Genomic DNA, 20253 nt, shown 5'->3' with positions numbered 1-20253 from the left:
AGTAAGCATACATATCTTATAAATATCTTATAATGAGGTGGTTCAAGGGTGTTCTTCTCTTGGTTGTTTCTCAAAAGTAATTACAGCCACCAGAGACACCAGCTTGCGAGGGCAATTGGGGAGCCAAGGTTACGCGTGTGACATCATGACATCACAACGTCATATATGTGACATCAGGATGTCAGGACAAGCAAAGGACAGAGCTGAATTCAGTGGCCAGTGGCTCTTCCTCTGTCTCCTCTTGCCACCAACACCAGTGGGAGGCTACTTTGACCCTTCTTCCCCTCCATGACAGCAGGAGAAGGAGGTTGCCACTGAAGCTGCAACACACTGTGGTCAGCTCCGTGCTTCACTTCCACATTTTTTGGACATGGGGGGTAGCTCCTACCCTCAAAATATAAGGGGGTCAAAAGGGATCAGCCCCCAGGAGCAGGTGCCCCTGATAGTCACCTAATAGCGGCTAGCCGGCCTGAGCATCTCCTGCCATTGCATACAGTGGTACCTTGGTTTACAACCATAATTCATTCTGGAGGTCCGGGTGTAAACCAAAACAGGTTGTAACCTAAGGCGCACTTTTGCCAATGGGGCCTCCCCCACAAAAATTGGTTGTAATTAAAACAAATGAGTTGTAATCCAAAAAAAGGGACATGCACTTCCAGGTTTGATGTGGTTGTAATTCAAAACAGTTGTAATCCAAAGCGGTTGCAAACCAAGGTACCACTGTATATCGAAATCAAAGTAGTTGCAGCAAGTCTCCTTGGGACTGATGGGACTTGCTGAAGTGCTATCATTCTTGCGGGGGGGGGGTGTTGCACGGGGAACAACTTGGCTGCCCTTATAACTCATATTTTATGCCATATCTCCATGTATATATCCAGATAGATAGATTATATAGTTCGTGTAATGGTTGTTATGTTATGCTTACAGTGTATTTATTTCAAAAATGTAATTTAATGTGTTGTTCTTATTTTATTTAATGGCACATGAACCACCTCGAGTGTCATGTGGCAGGCAGGCATAAAAATCAGACTAGTAATCTGTTTCTAACAAAGATCTTTACCACAGGCTGTATCATTTAGTCACACTGCACTATTTGCTGATCAGTACACATCCATCCCAGTAATCCACATTTGTTTATGGATCATCCTTTCTAGAGCAGCATTTGTACTTCATTCATTCTTGACTGGATGGGAAGGATCAGGTCAAAGGTGTGACCCATTCTCAATTGACCTGGACTGTGCTCACTGGAAGGACAGATCCTGAAACTGAGGCTCCAATACTTTGGCCACCTCATGAGAAGAGAAGACTCCCTGGAAAAGACCCTGATGTTGGGAAAGATGGAGGGCACAAGGAGAATTGGACGACAGAGGACGAGATGGCTGGACAGTGTTCTTGAAGCTACTAACATGAGTTTGACCAAACTGCAGGAGGCAGTGGAAGACAGGAGTGCTTGGTGTGCTCTGGTCCATGGGGTCATGAAGAGTCGGACACGACTGAATGACTAAACAACAACAAATATATCCAAAGAGTTCAGATAATAGGTGCTCACCGTTGCCAGGTGGGTGGTAGTTGCTGCCCCTTGCCCTCCGTCACCATCCCATGTTTTCTGGGCGTTTGGGAATTCCCCAACTGGAGCAATCTCAGGGTGGGACTTCCCATCTGAACCCAACTTCAAAAGGGCCAATCTGAGGTCCCACTGGATGTGCAGTAGTCTGCTGGCTGGAAAGGGCATTGGCTGCTTCCATGCCCATGCCAGGCAACAATGCTTTAATTCCCTCCACTGCTCTGAAGCACCGTAAACCTGAACACCTTTTTTGGAAAACTTTGAGGACTTAATTCCTCCCAGTCCCAAAGCTAAACTCGTTTTGGATACAAGATAGTGGCTGAAACCTTTCAAATATTCATTTCAGCATTTCCCCAATACATACATTACAGAGATGTTAAGAAGTGACAGGTTATTTTTTTTCTCTCAATTACACTTGGGTTATTCTGTAATTAAATACAAACGAATGGGGTGATAATTGCCCACAACAGTATTAGACTCAATAACAAAGGGTAGCTTGATCCACAGCAATTGGTGATGAAACATCAAGGTGCCTGCCAGCTGTGACAGGATTCCTTCCACAGTTCAGCTGGTAATTTGGCACCCCCAGTTTATAGGATCAGCTTTCAGTTTAAAAGAGAGAAGTGCAGCATTCAACCAGCAAAGGAAAGTGTTGTAGAAGCAGATATTTCTAGCTTGCTAAACTGCAGTGTGTCCTCATGACAGCTCTGTGTGGGAGTAATTTCTCCCCAGACACTCACCAGCTGGTGATGCATGTTGCAAACAGGTTACCTGGGTACCTTGAAACCATGTGCAACTTGCCAGGAGATCAGCAAGCAGCAACTCACTGTATCAAAGTGGGGTTTGTTTCAACTGGTATTCAAAACTCCACACGCATATATTAGCATTTCTGAAGTATGCATATAATGATGGAGCAGCTGCTAAACCTAAAAGACAAGGCATCTACAATCAACCTGACAACCACAACAAGGCACCATGCTTGCTTATGACACTTTACTACAGGAGTAGCCAACATGATGCTCTCCAGTTATTGCTAGACTACAACTCTCATCATACCTGGCCATTGGTCATGCTGATTGGGGCCTGAAAAGAGCCTGACAACGTCTGGAGTGCACCATGTTGGCTTCCCCCAATTTTACAGTATAACAACAAGGTAGCAGGTCCCTCACCTGATATATTTACAATCTAAAATTCAACTCGGGAGGCACAACAGAATGAGGGGAGGAACACAGTGGTGAAGATAAACCACACACAGCTCATTCCATCAATCTTCAGCTACTTCCATCAATCTATTAATCCCCAAGATACTACTGTACTATTTTGGGTGTATTTGCTTAAATTGGTCTGTATTGCCACATTGCCTATGTTTATACAGTGTCCAGTGTTGGTAAACTTTATATATATAAATTTTATATATATATAAAATTATGGGGAAAGAGTTAAAAATTCAAGAAGATAACATTATCTTAATTTATATAACCTAACTGAAGTTGTGAAATTTTGGGCTCACACAAGGTGCTGCTGAACTTTGAAAGACTGAAGTCTTCCCTGGTTTGGGTACTGTCAGGCACACTTCATCTGACACCACAGGCACAAACATCATCTGGGATCTACATTAATCCCCCCCCCCCTGCATTGGAAATCTCACTGGGGGAAGCCAACACTGTACTCCAGACATTGTCAGACTCCCCCCAGAAATGATCCCCTCCACAACACTGGATGAAGGATAAGAGAGGAAGAATGAGAAACTAAAATTGACAGATTTGTTCATCCTGAATCACAGCTTAGGCTAAGAATTTTTATTTCTCCTGCCTGTCTGAGGCAATACTGAGCTATATAGCCCAAATGTCAAGCCCAGAAAAAGGCAGTTTTCTATATACCATGCCAAACATCTTCACTTTTTGGTCTTTTTCCACTTAATTTGCTCCAGATTTTTGTACACTTAAATGTTTCTGTCTCTTGGAAAAAAATAAAGTAATAATAATTACTATGATTGATATAAGTATGGCATTGAAGTTGAGCAAGTTTAGTGAAATCATGCTTGAAACTTCTTATACATACATTCATCTGTACCGTCTTACATTATGATGTATGCTTCTGTTAGATAGTTTTCTCAACATGGTGGGGGAGAGGACACCCTCCGCTTCATAGTTTCCAGAAACCTATCTCCATAATGTAATTTATTTTCTGCGTGTCCATTTAACAAGTCAGAGAAATTGCTAAAAAAATATATCATAGTGGTTCAGAGTATTTTTTCCCCAACCGGGTTTATGCAATCATTGACAAATGGCTTGTTCCGCAAATTATACAATACAGCTCAAGCTTGCAAACTCTGCTTGCTGCTGGTGTGCAAACTCAGAGGGAAGTTAATGAACTGAAACTATTTTACCATTTGGGAGAATAACTCCATGAGAATGTTAATAAATGTACAGAAACTTACGAGCACAATTGCATGATGACGAAAATGATATTCAAGCAGTGTGGCTGACTCATAGCATAAAAAAACACCAAAAGAAAAAAGAAAAAAAAACAGTGGAAAGTAATTAAAACTCGCTATTTGTGAAGGAATGGGATCCATTTGGAATGGAAATTTGAATTATTTTTGTCCATGGCAAATCAACACTCTTCATAGAACATAATGAAAAGGGAAGTCTGGAATTCCCTGTGGGATTTAATCAAATGTAAAGCGCAAATGTGATTTCAATTTCATTCATGTAAATTCTAGAGATTGATTTAAATGGGATATGCAAGCACCACAGCTGTATTCACTGAGAGTCTTCCTCTGTTTGTTCATAACTGTAAGAAAAGGCTGTCCATTCACCATTATTCAGAAGAGTTAGTTGAGACAGGAGAGGCTTTGGAATCGCACTCAACAAATATCACTTTCAAAGCAACAACTTTTTAAAAACAGCAATTCCTTGGCTACTTGGGTAATTAAATGTTGCCTTTGCCTAGTCAGGGAGTAACAGCTGGTTTCTGAGTCAGGAAGCAAATATTTCCTCTCCAGATTTTTGGTCTACAGCTCCTATCATCCCCACAGGTTCCCACCTAACCATTTTTGCCACCACTGGAGAAGGAACACATAACTAGCTACTGGTTTCTTCTGCCCCTAGGGAGGAAGGAGACCAAGAGCAAAGTCTTATGGAACACCTCTCTCTCTCGCCTAAATTTGGTGAGGGGGGACATTCAGAAAACTCTTGAGGAGTTTGCCCACTCCCTGAAAAATGACAAGGCTTTGCAAGGATTCATGCTGCCTCCCCCCAGCACAAGGGGGGCAGTGGGGCACTTTGTCTCAGGTGCCAAAATGTATTGGGCCATCCCTGTCCCCTGTGTTCCCTCTCCACTATGCCACTGTTAAGAGGCAGTGGGTTGTATCCAATGCTAGTCATAAAGCAAATCCACTAAAATGAATGGACAAGGTTAATTTGGGACCATTAATTAGAGTGGGTCTGCTGATAAGGAAGGGGTTGAAATTTGATTCAGCTCACGCTTCAATCATTGAACCTGCCTAATTCACATTCTACTAAACAATATGTGAACCGAAACACAACCATCCTTTGAAATTTGCACTTTTCTGACGCACACACAGCAATTGAAATTTGCACTAAAATAACGGTGAATTTTCATGTAGACTTTTTTTTTTATAGTTGCAAACTGTTATGGAAATGTAGAAAATGTATAAAGAAAGAAAGAAATGTATAAAGAAAGAAAAAGAAATGGTGGTCCTGAAAACCAGATGTTAAGGGCAATGAGAAGGAGTGCTGCTTGCGAGCATCCCAGCAATTTCTAGCTAGACACTGTGGGATACTGGGCTAGATGCAGCATTGGTCCATTCAGATGGGCTCTTATATTCCTACTAAATATTATCAGGAGCCTTACCAATACTTTCTGCTTTAGCCCCTCCAAATTTCAACGCCACTTTTCACATCTTCAGAAATTGACTGTTGAAGATGTTGGCATATCATCTTTTCCCCCTCTGTATGGCTGGCCAATGTGTAATAAGAGGTCTGTTCTACAATTCTGACAAGCTGCTACAACGTTAATACAGCCGAAATGGAAACCGAATCCTTTTCATTATCGGCTATCATCACAAATTCCTTGCTGTTGACACAACATTTCCACATATCCAAATTCTTACTGAAAGCAGCAAAATTATGTGCCTGAAGTTACAGCTTTCGGATATGAGTTGTTCACATGTAGATTCTGGATTTTTCATCTCAGTGATGGAAGCATTTTTTTAAATTGTAAAAAGTAGGAGGGTTCCTCAAACAAGAGCTGAATCAAAGCTACACAATAAGATAATAATCAACACACGGGATGAAATCTAATTCACTGTCTTGGTGCAATGCAGTGAGTGAGCATATGAAGTTGCCTTGTATATTTATTCAGACCATTGGTCCACTGAGCAGGTTAATGAATGATAACTGGCACCAGCAGTGATTCTTCAGTGCCCCAAACAAAGATCTTTCTCAGCACAGTTACTAGACACTATTTCTCTGGAGAAGCCAAATGCCTAACCTAGAATCTTATCAAAACATCTACCTGAAATCCTTCCCAAAATCCAGTCCATAGATGGCAGGGTGCAAGGAAGCTACACATAGTGGCTATGTCTCCCCCGCTAAGATGGTCCTGTAGGCCACATATGCTCATGTGACTGCCAATCCTCTTCTGCTATACCTACGAGCATCTAACAATCTGTTTATCCCCAGCCCCCTGTGTATAGGTCTGCTCTGATCCAACAAGTCTGGCGAGGGTTAGTCACTGGGCTCTTGGTCACTAGTTAGGTACAGGACTGTTTAATTTTTGTGGACTTCCATGCCCAGCAGGGAACTCTGTCCTATGAAACTCCCAATTTACTCAGAGACAAGTGAGATCAAGTCTTTTCTTGTCCTGCGGCTATGGACACAATGATGCCTAAATTCTCCCCCACACCCCGGTGCATTTTTCATATTTATAATTTGACTGAAAATCTTAAAGTGGCTAGAATGAACATTTCCTTTTTATTATTTCCAAGTGACTCCCTTCTGCTCACTCAGCTGCATTAAAAGCATTCAGAAGTAATGCATCTTATACCAAAAATACCCATCCTTAGCATCATTTATGAAAACAGGCTCTGATTTAGATCTATGGAACTGCCTTATGAGACCATTTCACATATTACAAAGCAGCACATTTTCTCACGTTACACTCAGCATGAATCCTTTCTCCTTCCACAGCTTATCCAGCGCAAATCAAATCTCTGGTGGCTTCCCCCCAGCTGGGATCCAGAAGGTTCATTTACTAACCTTATTTGTATCCCCTCCCTTTCTCACAGTGAGCTGGCTTCAGCTAAAAGGCAATGACTGAACCCAGTGATCCTCAACAATGAGCTTGAATTTGAACACCAGGTCTCCCTAGGTCAGAGATGGGAAAGCTGTGGCTCTTTAAATGTGGTTGGACTCCCATTTCCATCAACCCTAGCTCCACCCAGCATGGCCAATGGCCATCGATGATGGAAGTTGTAGTCCAACAAATTTTGGAGGGTCAAAGGTTTCCTCTTCCTGACCTAGGCAACTCTACCCATTACCACACATTGATGCTGCACATAGCAGTGCACTGTTAGTGCATAATAGCATACGATGGCAGGAGAAAAATAATGTTCAGACTCAGCTCGCAAAGCAAGAATTTCATCCAGCATTTATCACTGATTCATCAGATTCAAATCCAGTTCCATAGCAACCACAATGACCCTGCCCATGGTATGTCAGAAGTGGAACACCAATGCTCCAAGTTATCCACCTTGGTATATAAACAAAATGCTTCAAAACCCAGATAGCACCCAATGCTTTGAATCAAGATAACCGGGACATTGGGACATGAATCCCAGCACTCCATATGTCAAATGTCAAAGGCAACTTTATAGTAAACCCCTATACACATTCTATTGAGTTCAATGAGACTGACTGAATGCAGAATCCAGTGAACTGCTTCCACTAGTGAATTTTGGCTGTGCAACAGAACTACCACTCCCTTCTCTCACACAGTCCATGTGCACAACCTAAATCTGCACTTCAGTTTTCCCCGACCCTCCATAGCTCATTTGAGGAGAGCACAGTGGGCACACTGGGAGAAGCAAAGGAGAATTGGAACTCCATGGGATCTTGCAGCACAATCCTGTACACATCTGCCCAGAACTAAGTCCCATTGAGCTCAGTACAGCTTATTCCCTAGTAAGTGACCGTGCTATTAAAGCCGCTCCCATTTGTTACTATTATTATTCTCCTCCCCATTCTCTGCTTTGCAAAACATTTTGCCTCATGAAGACTTCTGGAGAACATGAAAGCTTTCCATTATTTTGTGGCATTTTGATTGTCCCTAATAAAGGTATTGCGGATATCTTATATAAAAAGTGTACTATGCTACCACCTTTTTAGCACATTTCCCCCCTTGCAGGCACTTTTATTTTATCCACTTGGTAGAACAGAAATAGTGAGTTATTTAGAATCAGTGTTGATGCTAGACCTAGCACAGTTTAGCCTAGAGCACTGTATTAGCCTCTCAAAGGGACCAACTTTGAGCAAAGAATTGTCAGCATATATAACTGCTCTGCTCCACTGTGATAAGTCCATAACATGGACAAGTGCCACTCATTCAAGGCTCACACTACTGATGGAGCCACTCTTTTCATGAGGAAACAGCATAAATGGAAGGTTGCAGTTTGAACTGAGCTGGTTTACAGCTGCCCATAAACATCTTGAGGCTCAAATAAATGGTACACAAATGGATGAAGAACTTCCCAGCCACCCTGAATATAGAGGGTGGAATTAAATGCTCCACTATTACAATTGTTCTGCTTGCCAGATTGAAGAATCTCCCCTCTCCACCCCTATACACTGTTCTGGGGGGTTCTCCCAAGCCCACAGAGCTGATTGGAGGGAGCACAGAGGGCACAGGGGGTGGAGAGGAAAGAACAGCCCACTTGCACCAGTGGGACTCATTGAACTGGCCTAGGCTAGTACAACTGTTAGTTGGAAGAGGCCCAATGTAAGCAAAGTTTCAAGTCCCTTTTGTTTTAATGTTAGATAAAACAACAGTAGAAACATAGGAGACTACTTTAGACCAAGCCAGACCATTGGTTCATTTCGCTCAGTAATATCCACTTTGACTCGACATGGCTCTCCAGAGTTTCAGACAACATACATTCCCAGTCCTACCTAGTGGTGCCAAAGATTGAACCTAGGATGCTCTACCACTAAACGGTGGCCCTTCTCCAAATAGGATATGACTAGTAAATCAATTAGGCAGCCTGAATTGGCGCCATATGGATTGGGCCTACATATGGAGCACCCATAGTGCCCAAAATCATATACATAGGTCATCCTAGCTACTTATATAGGCCACATATGAAGGCTCCGTTTCACACAAGTTGTGCCTCAATGTGATTCCTTTCCAGGTTTTGAGCCCTCTGGCTGATCCATGCTTCCCAGTAATAATAATATAATAATAATAATTTATTATTTATACGCCACCCATCTGGCTGGGTTTCCCCAGCCACTCTGGGCAGCTTCCAACAGAACACTAAAATACAATAATCTATTAAACATTAAAAGCTTCCCTAAACAGGGCTGCCTTCAGATGTCTTCTAAAAGTTTGGTAGTTATTTTTCTCTTTGACATCTGGTGGGAGGGCATTCCACAGGGCGGGTGCCACTACCAAGAAGGCCCTCTCCCTGGTTCCCTGTAACATGGCTTCTCATAGTGAGGGAACCGCCAGAAGGCCCTCGGCGCTGGACTTCAGTGTCCAGGCAGAACGATGGAGGTGGGGACGCTCCTTCAGGTATACTGGACCGAGGCCGTTTAGGGCTTTAAAGGTCAGTAGGTGATCACATTGGGAATAAGATTACTACCGCCTAATCTCTGAGATTCCACAGACAGAGCTGAAAGTATAAGATCCACTGATGATAGTGGTCCCTGCTTTGGCAATAAATTGAGAAAATCAAACACGATTGCTTGTTGCAAATACTTGGGGGTGGGGGCTGAGGGGAGGACGGCATAGAACAGCCTGAGGATCAGCATTGCATCTCATGTCTGGCTGCTGCTACTGCATTCTCAAGACATAAAACAATAACTGTAGCAAATGGCAGCTTGACCATCCTTCATCCTTTCTCATCATAACATTGTAGGCCACATGCCCCATTTCAGCTGATCCAGTTCTTATGCTGAGCAGAGGGAATATAAGAAAAGCCTGATCATTAGACTGAGTCCATTAAACCCAATTCTGACTCTCAGCAGAAGGAAGATTAATTGAAGAGATAAGGGAGGAAAAAGCTATTCCAGGTTGGATAACCAACATGGTACCCTCCAAATGTTGTTGGACTACGATTCCCATCAGCCCCAAATACCACAACCAATGGTCCAGGATGATGGGAGTTATGATTCAGCAATATCTGGTGGGCACCACATTGACTCCTCATGCCTTTGAAGGTAGCTACTGAAACACCCTGGGAAACTGGGTTGAGGAAGCTACTGAAGTAGGGTCAGGGAGAATGATGTGGTGGATCTACTGCTACGCTGCGGGTCCTGCAAGCTTGCCCTGGCCAGGGCAGGAGGTAGAGGAGGTTTCTTCCAATTTTTCAGTATACCAGCTCCTATAGATGAGGTCCTCCTTTGGAAAATCCAAACAGACAGAGTTTTGGATCATTTGGATCCAAATCTGCCAACACCCCAACCAAAAATGCCACATTTTGCAGATTTGTTACTTCTGCCACTGTTGAGAGAACTAGGGTGGGAGATAGTTTTCCACCCACCTAGGAAGAGCCCACAACTGGTGCCACATCTCTCTGCTGATGTAGGCAGGTGAAGACACAACTAAGCATGATCATACCACCCCAGTCAACAACATCAATGTGTGCATTAAGACTGCACTCTTAGTCCCATATCAAAACTTGACACAGATTTGCAAATCCTTGCTTTGCCTGATGACCAAACAAATTAACAAACTTAGATGTTTTGAGGTTTCTAGGAAGACTGAACCTGAAGTGATATTGTGCACAGGAATTTAGCCTGGGTCTTCTCCAAGGCAAAGATTGGGAATCTGTAGCCCTCCAAATGCTGTTGGACCACAACTCCCATCATCCTTGACCAATGGCCTTGCTTCTAGGGCTAGTAGGAGCTGGAGTCCAATAACATACAGAGGTCCACAGATTCCACATCTCACTGTAAGGCCAAGTTTACAAGTAAAACTGGCATTCCAGCTGGCCCTGCAAGCCCCACCTATGTGAGGGCATCTCTCCTTCTATGAACATGTAACAAAATGGTTCAGGCTAGGTAAAACCACTACTGGGGAACCGCTTGAAAATGAAGAGTGTCCTGAAAGCTGATATAATTAACATGAACCACAAGGGTGCTTCTTCATCAAAGAGACTAGTCAGACGGAATGGCAACAGCCAGCCAGTACTTTAACCAATGAGGCTCAGTTTGGTGAGCTCTCATTAAGCATTTTGGCATTAATGACGTCTATCTGGACCAAGGTTTAAAGAAAACAAGATGATTTATTTCTTGCTTGGGAGAAGAGTTTGGCCAGTGCTGATTTTTCTTTTCAAGTTAGCTATTTATTTCAATACCTAAAACACAACATATTCACGATATTTTACTTCCACACTGTGTCCTTTCCCCCATCCATTCATCATAAAGCTCCAAATACCACCCATGCTCAACTGTTTCCAATGCAATCATATTGTTGTCCATTCCACAACCAAATATATAGAACCCATCCATCATGCTGCTGCTATAAGCAGAACGCAACACTAAAATAAGAATGTAGGATATGCACCGAAATAAGCTTGGACAGCAGTGCTCTTCTCAAAAAGGAACCTCTAATTCATATCTTAGTCAATTCAAATTGTAACATTGCACAGAATAAATCCCATTCAGCTTTCTAATAAATACGCATGTGAGATGCCCATATACATTCAAGCATACATTCCTATGGCAACAGATGAAGTTATGGCCTATTCTTAGCTTCACAGTATCACAGAAAACACTCCGTTTCAAGCTATGGAAGTAAATAAGCAATCTCTTTTTCCTCCTTGCTTTCGTACCTGGTATTACTGAAATCTCTTTTAAGTTTGACGAATTGAAGACTGATTCAACTGGAAGCAGCATCCTTCACGTAGCAAACACAATATTTATGGCTTCACGGTGGCTCTTAACACTTGAAGCACAGAAGACTGTGCAACATGTATGCATACATAAATGACTAATCAGGTTGTGGCACTTATATCGTATGTTCCCAGTTGCATAAATATTATGGAGGCAGTTATACTTTATCAGGATGAATAAAACATTTTGTGGGATTGAATAATTGATGTGAATGAGATCTATTGAAATATCTCCCTTCATTACTCATTTGCTGGAATTATTCCATATATCTGCCTCCTGTTATAATTTTATACACATTCCACAGATGTGTTGACCATATATGGCAAAAGAAAAGAAAAACCATCTTGAGAAAATCCAAAAAATATTTATGGCATTTTGCAAGTTTTGGTTCTTAGAGTTTCACTTAAGTGCCCTTAAAAAAGAGTGTAAGAACTTCAAAAGTCAATTATAGAACAAGCAGATTCTGAACCACAGAAAGCTCTATTTTTCTTCGGTTGGTAATCTATATAATAACTTGGTGCTATTCATACTTTTTACTGAAAATAGTCAGCATATGCTACAGGATGATTAAAATACATTATACCTGTAGGGTTTTTTAAATTAACTTATAATTAGAAGAGATGAACCCGTGCTTATGATGCTTCTTTTCATTTTAGGCATAAAAGAGGAAGAGATAAATACAACGTAATGCTGTTGTCATGTAAAATTGCAAAGCAATTGGTACCCTGTTAAGTTTTATAGTTCATAAAATTGTATGGATTAGATCTTATAAGAACTTCCCTCCATAAGCTGTGTTATTATTTTTACCTCCACTTCTACCTCTGCTGTATATTCATAGCTGGTTTGGTTGCTAAAACTCTAAGGTTGCTAGACAGCTATAGAGACTATATTTAAATTAAGAAAACGATTTCTTCATTAATAAAATAGTTTCTTACACATTTTTTTTTTAATCTGCTTAATTGATCTCTGGATGGGGTGAGGAAGGAGTGTTTGCTGAAGATTTTGTTTTTTAAGGAGCAACTCACTGGAGCCAACTAATTACTATTTTTACCCCTCTCACCCACAGAATATTCTGGATCACAGCCCCCAAGTAATAAAAATAATAAAGGTGAAGGGTCTTTTTAAGTAGCCATAGTTTGTACAAAGCAGCAGGTATTTTTTTTATTACCAAAAAGTTATACAAACAATATGAAATAGCAAGACAAAGTTTAAGAAGTTCCCAAATGCTCTAGGTGTATCATTGAGTTCCCACCTCTGCAAAGGTGCTTGTACACTTCAGCTTAAGGTTTGTTTCTTTGTTTTCAAACTCAGTTGTTCTCCTCTCTCTGTCTTTCTCCTCTTCCTTCCCCCCCCAAACCACCTATGCACAAAATGGACATATCGTTATTACTGATGTGTGTTTTCTCTCTTCCCTTCTCTTGCCTTTTTAAACGCAGCTTCCCCATCTGTTCTTTCTGAAGTTGTGCTTAGTCCCTTCCAGTGTTTTCCTCTTTAAAAGGATTCTCTGCCTGCAGAAAGCCAGGAGCAACGTGACTGAAATCTTTCATTTCTCCACTGGGACTTCAGCTAGGAAGCTGCAATTGATTTGCAGGGGGGCTTTCTGCCTCTGCTTGTATTATCTAGTTAAGGGCCAGCCTACTGTGCAAGGGAAATCAAAGTAGATGGAGTTGAAGTCGAATGGCAGAAAGGAGAGAGATTTATTACAAGTCTGAAAGGTGCAGATCTGGAGGGAGAGGGGCTGGGGTTAGGAAATTCCACCACTAATTAGTTTGAGGCGGTTTCAACTGCCCCCCCATCTCCATCCCTAACAGATGCTGATGCCCAATTGCCACCAGCATCCTAGCCTGCCAATCATCGGGTTTAAAGAATTGCTGCCCAATGAAGCCTGGTCACCGTATCGTATTAATGAGAGAGATCTAAGGCAGAGTCAATTAAATCAAATTCCCACCCACCTCCCTAGTCTATCTGCAGTGTGCAGCCACAGCAGCAGTATTGGCACCAAAGGCATCCCCAGTATTAATAAAGGTTTTCAGTGCTGCATTCAAAGCAGGGGGAGGAAGGGGGAGGCAGCAGGAATTGCTGAGTGAAATTGACATGGTTCAGAACCAGAGAGAAACACACTGCAGCTTTCACACTGGAGTGAAAGAAAAGGGGCTTTTTTCATTTATCCCCCCCCCCACTTTTTTAAAAATGAAAAGGGTGGGAATCCCACTTGTGTTCAGAAAGTGATAGTGGGGGGGGGGCGTTTAAAAAAATTGGAATGACTCGAGCTTTGAAAACATTTTCACTTTAATACTGAAAAAATATGCCATTATAAAATCCTCGAATATAATTAATTAAGTCTCGCTTGCTTTCTCCTCAGCTCAGTTTTTTTTCCCTCCCTCCAGTTTTTTAGAGTGTGATTTACAAGAGCACAAAACAAAAAAAAATTCTTACTCCCATTCAACTTTGCAGCTTAAGCACTCAAGTGGCATTAATTGAACATGCTTAACTGCTTGGGATGTCTTTGTTTTTTAAAAAAATGGTTTAACACTTTTAATCATCAGAGAAAATGCTGAGGGTTTTTTTTTTTTTTTTACATTCAGATGGAAAGGCATTATTGGAGATGTTAATTTCCAAAGGAAACTCAAAAATAACCAGAAGCAAACTGGCCCCCTCCTCCCTCCCCCAAACAGAGAGAAAACCCACCCGACAAAGTAATTCATTTTCCTACACCCCCAAACGCAAAACCTGAAACCCATGAGAGTATAGCCATGCAAACATGTCTTAAATAAAATCTTTACATTTTTTCCTTGTTTGTTTCACAGTAAAAGGACGATCTCTACTGCCTAGCAATCACACAAAAATAATGGCAAAATGGCACTTTTTATTCTTATTATACTGTATTTTTTTTTATATATAGAAAGTTTGATATGATGGAACTTATCAGGTAAGAGGGAGGACGAGGTGAACTGGACGCTGCTTCCATTGGGGGCTGAAGCGTCCCTGGGTGGTTTGTATCCATGCGAACCATGCAGCAACTTGGGTTTGTTTGTCTGTTTAGATCAGAGTCATTTATTTACAATACATTCATGCCTTCGTGCAACTGGACACTCTTGCTTTGTTTGCAATGGGGAGGGCGCCAGAGGGAGCCCTCGTCTCCCCAGCACATACATACACACACAGGGCCCATAGATCCACCTGGTCATAGGTCACCTTGCAGGAGAGTGCGTTCATATTTACTCTCTCTCTCTTTAACCCCTAAGTTGAGCCATCCTCTATGACTGGAACTTTCTATCTTTCTTTCCTTGCCACTGGCTTTGCGGTGCACATTTTTTACACCAAGCACAGCCTCAAGTTGGAGGCTTGGCCAAAGGGTGGGGGGGAAGCAGGCCTCCACTCACAGCATTTCTCCCCAGCTTGGTGAGTGAGTGGGTAGGTGTTTTTTCACCAGAAGGTAGCTTTAAGGTGGGCAAAGCCCCATCCCATGTTGTGGTCCATTCACATCAGTGGACGAGACAGCAATGCACAGATCAGGAAAAGGGAGCTTTGAGCCACCGGAGGGAAGTTGAGGTTGCTAGCTGCTGAACTTGAACTGATTGCCCATAATATGATTTAAAATTTTAATGGTTTTTTTGTTTTTGTATTTCCCCAGTCTGTTGTCTCAGTCTGATAGGGAGTGAGAGCCACAGTCGTATACTCGATGGGCTCCATCTGCATTGTAGGGTCCATTATGCCAGTAGGAGGAGTCGCAGACTGTCTGTAAGGAGTTGATCTCTGAGGCTGAGGAGTTGGCATCCCTCCTCTTTGAGCGCTTCCGGTTCCTCAAGATAAAGACCAGCATGCCCACCACTGTGAATGCAGAGGTGACGAAGACCAGCAAAAGGCCAGGCACCAGCACCGAGATGGAGACCCTGCTAGTCTCCAGGTAGGAGTTGGAATGTGTCCCAGTCTCGGCCAAGCCAGTGCTGTTCTTATGGGAGGAAGTCAAGGTGGGCAAGATCTTGAGTTGAGGGCAAATGGCCTCATTGGAGAGGGATTCAAAGTCCTCCTTGAAGAATTCTTCTGGAGTCTCACATCTCAAGTCACTCATCATCACCTTGGGTCGCAACATCTCCACCCACTGTTTGAAAGGGACAATGGGGCACTTACAGTCCCATGGGTTGTCATGCAGATCTATTTGGGTGATGGAGGTGAGCTGGTCCAGCACCCCTGCCACTGGCAGGTAAGGGAAATAGTTGTTGTGGATGCTGAGTTTGGAGAGGGAGACCCCAGCAAAGACATCAACAGGGAGGGACCTCAGAAGGTTGTTATTCAAGATGAGAACCCTCAGTTTGGGCATGGCATTAAATGTCCCTGGCATGATGAGCTGGATGACATTAAATTCCATGTTTAGGTATTCCAGGTTCTGCAATCCATTGAACTTCTCCCGAGAGAGTGTGTCCAAATAGTTATTGTCCATGTAGAGCCACACCAGCTCCAAAAGGTTCTTGAAGGTGTTGTTCTCCATGGTGGCGATGTTGTTGTTGCCCAAGTCCAACAGGTTGAGTTTGCGGTAATCCACAAAATGGGATTTTCGAATGGTGTGGATTTTGTTGCCCCTCAAGAAGAGCTCGTGCACGCTGGACGGCTTGGGTTTCAGATCCACCAGGCTGCTGACGTTGCCATCGTTGCAATTCACCTTGAATCCTCCTGGGATCTGGTGGCAGACGCAGGTGGCAGGACAAGGTGTACTGCTGGAGGACTTGCCTTTCACGTTGATGGTCGAGCCGGCAGCCGTAGGTCTAGTCTTAATCTGCCAGTTCACCGGGATCTTTGTACCCCCGTGAGGAGCAGAGCCCGGGGTGGCAGGGTCTTCCTTGCCATGGATCTTAAAGGGGGTCGGGATGGGCCCGGGGTCGCACGTCTCCTCTTCCGCCGGAGGAGCAGCCAGGCTGGAATCCACTCGGTTTTTCCTGCACAGCTCCTGCTCCGTGGTCTCGTTTAGATCCTTGCCCTGCAACCTCGTAGGGGCTTCACAAATCACCCGGCCGATCAGGGCGTTCTTGGGGATGTTCTCCAGCCATTCTTTCAACGAGAGCAGGTCGCACGTGCAGTCCCAAGGGTTATCCTCCAGCAGAATCTCAGCAATGCCCGGGATCTGCTCCAGCACGTCCTCGTAAGGCAAGGTTTTCAGGCGGTTGCCCCGCAGGTCCAGGTGGGTGATGGGCACGTACTGGAACACGTTGGCAGGCAAAACGCTGATGAGGTTGTCGTTTAAAATCAGCACCTCCAGCTTGTTTAAGTCCCGAAAGGCCCCCGGGTCAATATCCCTCAATAAATTAAAATCAGCCTGGAGGTATTCCAGATCGTCCAAGCCCAGGAAGGTCTGCTTGCGAAACGATTTGATCTTGTTGTTGTTGATGTGCAGCCGCTTCACCAGCTGCAGCCCCAGGAAAGCCCCCGGCACGATCTCGTGCAAGCCGTTGTTTTCCATGTGCAAGCTGACTGCATTGTAAAAGTTAGCGAACTCATTGGGGAAAAGGCGAGTGAGGGAATTGCCGTGCAGGAACAAATGGTAGAACTGGGAAGTGGGGGCCGAGAAGCGTTGCAGGCTGGTGAAGCCTTTCTTCTCGCAGTCGACGTGCAAGTCGCCCTCGATCTCGGTGCACAAGCAGATCTTCTCTTTGCAAACGTCCCCTGTAACATTCCCGGCAGCGAAACAAAGAGACGTCTCCAGCAGCAGAATCCAAAGCAGCATTTTTAAACCGAGCGAGTCATCCCCGAGCTGGAGCACACAGAGGAAACGGCAAGGCGGAAATTCTCCCCTCTCACGCCGTCAAGTTCCTTCCAGGCATGGAGTGTCCGAACCGATGCCAAAAAAAGAGGGGGAGGGGGAGGATAGGGGGCAAAAGCCAGAAAAACAGAAAAAGAGAGAGAGAGAGAGAGAGAGAGAGAGAGAGAGAGAGAGAGACAGTGCTGGGTAGGGAGGAATGAAATGGGGAGGGGAGAGAATCGGAGGATGTGGGGGGCGCTGCCTGGTCTCCTCTTAGCCCTCTCTCCCCCCCAAAACACTGCAACAGCCCGGACTCCAGTCAGCGATCATATCCACAAACTATCCAGGCACGTACTGCGAGGCACAGGAAGGGGGAGAAGTAGAAGACCCCCCTTCATAACCTCCACCCTCAGAGGGGGGCCCCCGCCCCCAAAGAAGAAGAAAGCGAAGTCGATCTCCGGCCGCCTCGGCGTTAAGGAACGATTTGGCTAGCAATTGGCAGCAGCAGCCGCTGCATAGGCAGGAGGAGCGCGGAGGAGCCGGGAGCGCAGCGGCAGGAGCGGCCCGTGTGCATGGCTTTGGCTTCGGACTGACCTTGCTTTTTTCTCTCCTGCAAAGCCGGCCTCCGGGATCCCTGCTGCTGTTGCTGCCGTCGCCGCTGGATGCCCAGGAGACCCCACTCTGGGTGCTGTCCAGTCCCCCTTGGTGCTGAAATCACGCCCCAGCCTAACGACTGGCTGCCGAACCAATGGCGCTGCAAAAATTCTGCAATCGCTGCGTTTTTGGTCTGTCCATTTCTCCCCCTTACCGCGTTCCCTCGCGTTCTCTCTCTCTCTCTCTCGGCTTCTCCTGTCTTCCCCTGCGCGCTCGCTCTCTCCTCCCCCCTCTCCCGTCTTCCGAGCTGCACAGTTACTCACTCATTCACGCACATAAGGCAGGAGTTGCTAAGAGGTTCTGCTCTTTCCAGCCTGGTGCACTCGGAAAGATCTGACACCCTCTGCTGAGCCGCAGTGGCAAAAATCCATCTGCTGAGGGAATGCTGGAGAAAGAGGGGGCGCAGGGAGACGGGGTGGGGAGAGAGGAGCGGGGAGAGATGTAGAAAGAAAGAAAGAAAAATCAATCCAGGTCCAGGGCAAGCGTCAAAGAAATTCTGGCGTGCGAGCCGTCCATCGCTTCTAAGGGCTCCTTCCTAAATGGATTCTTTCATGTCTGCCTTTTAATACTGGAAAGTTGAACATTTCCTGTTTCGCTCTCCATCTGCCCGCCAGGCGGGCGTCACACCTGGATCCGATGTTCTTTCTCTCTGGGAAAGGGCAGGGGAGAGCCGGAGAGAGCCTCCGCTATGCTCCCAGCGTGGCTTGACTCGAATTAGTGTCAGGGTGTCAAGCGACTAGCGATCGGAGGTAATTATGCCGCACGCCATTTTTTCAAGGCATTGCTTCCTCCCTCCCTGCAGCAGAGAGGTTGTCACGCTGCATTTGGCATCTTTGCGGCGTCTTTCCTTCTTTCTTTCTCCGTCACCCTCTTCCTTTCTTTTTTTGGAGGGGCTGTTGCTGTGGAGCGATATTTCACAGAGATTCCGAGTTCCTTCCTGCACCTTAGGACCCTCTTCCCCTTTGGTCTAGAAGGGAAAGGGGAAAAAATGATTTCCACCCCACAACTGACTTCTATGGAGGTTGCTGCTGCCCCTCTTTGCACTTAACAAAAAATATATTTTTAAAAAACACCTTGCTTACCTTATAGAATTCCGCCCAAAGTAGCGTCTTGCCTGTGTGCTGGTGTGAAAATACATATATTTTAAAAAGACTTTAAAAGTGTTGCCGGGGGCTTGTTCAAACCAGGGGTGTTTGCATAATCTGGAGAATTCTCTTTTTTTAAAAAAAAAATACGATGTCCTCAATTAAATAACCAGTTGCATCTCTGATGGTGCATAGAGGAATCCCAGTTCCCGAATCGCTTTGCGCCAAAGGAGACCCGGGGCTGCTGTGCTAACATGCCTTCCCGTCCGCGGCTGGATCCTCTCCCGGGTTTTGCGCATCTGCCGTCCCATAATTGCGTTGGCTCCATTGGTGAACTTTGCATCCAACTGGCAGGACCGGTGCGGTGGCGGTGGTGATGGAGATGCAGAGAATCCGAAAGATGGGGTGGGGAGATGCAGGGTCTGTGGATGAGGAAAGGCTCAGGGAGCCATCAGAATCCTTCCTCCCTGTCGAGATGAGCCTTTCTGAGCGGTACTTCAAGTCAGACGCCCACCACCCTTTAGCTCACCAGAATGCATTTTCCAATAGGACTGCCTGACACCATTCCAAACTAGAGTCGATGTGGGAGGAAACATGAAATTAGGAACGACAAGGAGACGGGCAAGAGCTCCCCCCTCCCCCAGCCCCTTGTAAATAAACAAGCCGTCCCCCCCCCCAAAAAAAATAAAGAAAACCAGGCAAAGAAGGGATCACTGCATGTAAATGAGACCATTAAAGCAGCTTTAAATAAAGAGAAGAGAATCTGGCATCGTGGTAAGGCCATCGAGTCATTTTCTTTGCTCGCCATAATTTATCTGACTTCGTTTCAGCGCTCTCGAGTCTGGATAAGGGTTTGGCTTGGTATGGGTTATTTATTTTATTTTATTTTTGGAGGGGGTGGGAGGATATATTTACTTTTCCAGAGAGGTTTAGACAAAAGACGCTCTGGAAACCTATGGAAAGCTTAGAGGGGTGTAAGATGGGTGGGGTGTGGGAAGCCTGAATAAAGAACTTTGAAAGGGGGGCAGAAAGGGAGATAGGAGCCAAAAGGGCATTAAACTTGCACCACACAAACAG

The 20253-nt window shown here is 44.6% G+C and overlaps 1 protein-coding gene and 1 long non-coding RNA gene across 3 annotated transcripts in view; one reads left to right on the top strand and one right to left on the bottom strand.

Annotated features, from left to right (window-relative positions):
- LOC308589461 overlaps window positions 1-20253 on the top strand; it is a 553994-nt gene that overhangs the window by 147121 nt on the left and 386620 nt on the right. The gene's annotated exons all lie outside the window — the stretch shown is intronic.
- On the bottom strand, window positions 13975-19784 carry SLITRK1 (SLIT and NTRK like family member 1). 2 transcript variants are annotated; one of them, XM_081196908.1, is made up of 2 exons: window positions 19174-19784; window positions 13975-19058 (listed from the first exon to the last, which is right to left on the bottom strand). In XM_081196908.1, exon 2 carries the CDS (start codon window positions 17420-17422, stop codon window positions 15347-15349), a length of 2076 nt encoding a protein of 691 aa, XP_081053034.1. In that variant the 5' UTR covers window positions 17423-19058; window positions 19174-19784; the 3' UTR covers window positions 13975-15346. The 2 variants fall into 2 exon arrangements, with proteins under 2 accessions (XP_081053034.1, XP_081053035.1); XM_081196909.1 differs by having other exon boundaries at window positions 13975-18476.

The sequence above is a fragment of the Podarcis bocagei genome (assembly GCF_964188305.1).
Source record: "Podarcis bocagei genome assembly, chromosome: 6".
NCBI lineage: Eukaryota > Metazoa > Chordata > Lepidosauria > Squamata > Lacertidae > Podarcis > Podarcis bocagei.
The sequence above is the reverse complement of the archived record's forward strand: the minus strand, read 5'-3'. Positions and strand labels throughout refer to the sequence as shown.